At 39.6% G+C, this 4,344-nt stretch overlaps 1 protein-coding gene across 1 annotated transcript; it reads left to right on the plus strand.

Moving 5' to 3' along the window:
* The first annotated feature begins 3,425 nt into the window (after window positions 1-3,425).
* On the plus strand, window positions 3,426-4,068 carry LOC125192936 (photosystem II repair protein PSB27-H1, chloroplastic-like). Its single transcript, XM_048090611.1, has one exon. It carries the CDS (start codon window positions 3,463-3,465, stop codon window positions 3,967-3,969), a length of 507 nt encoding a protein of 168 aa, XP_047946568.1. The 5' UTR covers window positions 3,426-3,462; the 3' UTR covers window positions 3,970-4,068.
* Window positions 4,069-4,344: the final 276 nt, after the last annotated feature.

Genomic DNA, 4,344 nt, shown 5'->3' on the forward strand with positions numbered 1-4,344 from the left:
TTTGCGAGGCATGGAGTTGAATAAACGCAATGCGGTGTCACATTGGCCATTTTGCACATACCCAGATATCATCGTGGTCCATGAGACAGTATTCTTAACAGGAATTTCATCAAACAGCTGTCGGGCAGCACTGATATTGCTGTTCTTAATATATCCCCTGATCATTATATTCCAAGCCACCAAATCCTTCACAGGCATTTCATCAAACAGCTGTCGGGCAGCGCTGATATTGCTGTTCTTAATATATCCCCTGATCATTATATTCCAAGCCACCAAATCCTTCACAGGCATTTCATCGAACAGCTGCTGGGCCAGCTTACTCTTACCACTGGAAAAGCAGCCAGATATCATAGTGCCGTAGGTGACCTCAGATTTGCGAGGCATGGAGTTGAATAGACGCAACGCGGTGTCACATTGGCCATCGCGCAAATGGTCTCTGATAGCAATCGTGCATTTCACCATGTCTGAGTCTGTAAATTTGTTGATTTTGGGCATCGCAGGAGGCGTTTCAGAGCATCGCCGGCGTCGTACGATGGTTGTGTGGAGATATCTCGAACGCATAGTGTTATGGACCCAAGTCCTGTTGTTGTGACAGCCCCTGAGCCCGACTCGGTTAAAGCAGGCCCACGCCGCTCATGTCGTAACCCACGAAGGCCCAACCATTTAAAAGACTTCATCTAGGGAAGTTGACAAAGTCATGATCAGCAAAGTAACTACATTGATTAGCATTATCTCCACTTCATGCATCCAGTTAATTAGGTGCATAGTTTTATTTTGTTCTCTATAAATAGTGTAAGCCTTTGTGGCATTTCATCAATGAAGTAATAGACATTTCCAGGCTAAATTCTATAAATGGGGAGTTCTACAAAAATGGTTCCACCAATAGGCTAGTTTTTTTTTAATTTCTGCAAATGGGTAATACGCATTCTAAGAATGCGTATTTGAAATACGCATTCTAAGAATGCGTATCTAAGTCGCGCTTTTTCGTTCACCAAAAATGAAAAGAAAACACGGAGGGGAGGGGAAAAACGCATTCTTAGAATGCGTATTCTGAATACGCATTCCCAGAATGCGTTTCTCCCCTCCATAAACTTAGTCCAGAACAGAATCGGGGGCAGAAGCATTCTGCCCTCTGCAATCTGCGCGAACTCCAGCCTCCTCTGCGCGAATCCCTTCCAAGAATGCCACATTTCGTCCACATTTTCGGCGGCGGCGGTGGAAGAACGACGGGATCGGCGGCGCGGCGGCGGAGAGGCAGCGGCGCACGGAATTTGCAGGCAAGGAGGTTGTATTCTTCGCGCAGCTTCTGCCCGATTCTGTTCTGTTCGTCGATTTATGAAGGTGAAAAACGCATTCTAAGAATGCGTATCTCAACTACGCATTCTAAGAATGCGTTTTTCCCCTCCCCTCCGTGTTTTCTTTTCATTTTTGGCGAACGAAAAAGCGCGACTTAGATACGCATTCTTAGAATGCGTATTTCGAATACGCATTCTTAGAATGCGTATCACCCATTTGCAGAAACAAAAAAAAAACTAGCCTATTGGTGGAACCATTTTTGTAGAACTCCCCATTTATAGAATTTAGCCGACATTTCCATTCCTTTAGTATTTTGCAGCTTTAATTCTTAAATTCCTTCCTAAGTATTTCAATTGGAGTAAGAATCCACTCAAAGGATTCAAGACCATAACACATAGCCACGAATCAACCTAATTTTGAGAAGAATTTGAGCTAATGATTTTGGATCGGAAGTTGAATTGAAGTGATTAAAGTGAATGAATTCAATTCTAACAAACTCATGACTGAATCAACCTGATTTTGAGAAGGAATTTGAGCAAAGGATTTTGGATCGGAAATTACCAAATTTAAGTAATACGAAATAATTCTAAAATTACTGAATTTGTCACAATTATATTATCTTTTCAAAAATTGAGATATACTCCCTCTATCCCAGATAATTTGGGACACTTTGACCCGACCCAGATTTAAGAAATCTAATGGAATGTGAGTTGAAAAAGTTAGTGTAATGTGTGTCCTACTTTTAAATTATTAGTTTTATAATAAAATGTGAGTAGTAATGAGTTCGTGGAATATGAGGTCCACTGCCAAAAATAGTAAAAGTGAAATGAGACAAAATTATATGGGAAGATCCGAAATGAAATACTGGGTCGAATTATCTGGGACGGAGAGAGTACCTGTCTAAAAGGTACTAGTAACATATTACAAAGGAAATTAGTGTATAGAAAGATAAATAATTTTTTAAAAATAAAATAATAATAATACAAAATGCATTAAAAAATATAGTGTAATATATTCTCAACTACCTCTTCCCTTGATATTGATTTTTCATAAAAAAAAAGAAAATGGTAATATTGTAGTTATATAACTTTATTTCTCCCTTTTGAAGATGCTTTACATAAGTTTATAGTAGTACATTAATATTTGTCGTCATTGTAATATCTATAAAACTGTTTCATAGTGTCAAACTATCAAACCAAAAATATTTCATAATTAGAGTTTTATTTATTATTAGAAAGAATGACTTAAAATGGTCTTAAAATGAACTAAAACAAAATAAAAAATGAAGGATTCGATGATTCGGGTGCTAGATTAGTTCAACATTGATTATAATCATATTATTATATATTTATCATATTCGAAAATTCATTTTTTAGCACTTTATTAGATATCCTAAAAGGTTCTATCTAATATTGAGTTGGGTCAGCCTACGTTTATACTTTGTTCTCTCCATACCGGCTCATATTCTCTCTTCTGCCAGCCTAAAGAGCTTCTTTATATAAAATTTAAGATAAAATTTAATGGACATGTATCATACGACTATTATAGCATATCGTCAAATATGGATTTGAATTCTAATACTCCTAATACAATTTTATTAGAAAAAAGTACAACCGATGCTAATATTCCTTTCGTATTTATAAATCATTTGTTTTTTGACGTGGGATTTTATAAAAACAATGTGCCCTTTTTAATGTGACAACACAAATTTTAATACACAATTAATAAATAATTAGAGATACAAATAAAATACTAAAACAGAAATATCTATATTTATGAAACGAATAACCAAAAATGATTAAAAAAACACTTTATAGGATGGATTAACTACACCAAATTGGGCCCAAAACTCCTATTGGGCTTCCCCAATATCTCTCCAATACATGTTTCTAAACCCCAAACTAGGCCCAAAACTCTTATTGGGCTTACCCAATATCTCTTCAATTTCTAGTCCATTTTAAAAAATTCAACATTAAAAAGCCCAATATATGTATATCCATTTATTCTTCCCATTAATTTTTTTCTTCAAACACCTTCATTTCATTGGATCTCTCCTCATCCAAAAATATATTCACAAGATAAGAAGATAAGCCCACGTGGCAATTTTGAACAAACCATATCAATTCCTCTCTAACTAAATCCACACCTCTTCCTCTCTCTCCAACTATGGCTTCATTAATCAACCCCACCGCCACCGCCGCAGCCGCCGCCACCCAAAAACCCCTAACGCCTCTCCCACCACGCGCCGCCGCCGCCACCGCCGCCGTGCCAGGCCGCCGGAATTTTCTCTCCCTCTCCGCCGCCGCCCTCTTCCTAGCTCCGGCAGCCGCGCCGCCGCCGCCGGCGGCGGCGGCCGGCGACGACGAATATGTGAAGGAGACGGAGGAGGTGATCAGCAAGGTGAGGGCCACCATCAACTTGGACAAGGCCGATCCGAACATCGCGGCGGCGGTGGCGGAGCTCCGGGAGACGTCGAACTCGTGGGTGGCCAAGTACCGGAGGGAGAAGGCGCTGCTGGGCCGGGCCTCGTTCCGCGACATGTACTCGGCCCTCAACGCGGTATCGGGCCACTACATCAGCTTCGGGCCGACGGCGCCGATCCCGGCGAAGAGGAAGCAGAGAATCTTGGAGGAGGTGGAGACGGCGGAGAAAGCTCTATTGAGGGGGAGATGATTTTAATTTTAATTTTTTGTATTATTATTTGTTTATAATATTATTATGTAATTTTAATTTATATCTCGTTGAGTTTATAAAAAGAGGGGTACATTTGAACGTGGTATAGGTTAATAATCATTTTTAATGTGATTTGTGATGTACTACCATTAACGATAATTTTAGTGTTTGGTTGTGTGTTGTTTGGTTCGTATTATTGGTGTTTTCATTGAGAGGTCTGGCAATTCGAAGTGGTGGCCCATCTGACGACTCAAAGTGATGTCATGTAAAATGAGTAATCGTGACCAACGTTGTCGTGATCGACACGGTAGCGATTTGTGACCAATGAGGATGTTTTCGAGCCAAAATAAGTCCGTTGTGACAAATGAGGATGTT

The sequence above is a fragment of the Salvia hispanica genome, chromosome 6 (genome assembly GCF_023119035.1).
Source record: "Salvia hispanica cultivar TCC Black 2014 chromosome 6, UniMelb_Shisp_WGS_1.0, whole genome shotgun sequence".
NCBI classification, from domain to species: domain Eukaryota; kingdom Viridiplantae; phylum Streptophyta; class Magnoliopsida; order Lamiales; family Lamiaceae; genus Salvia; species Salvia hispanica.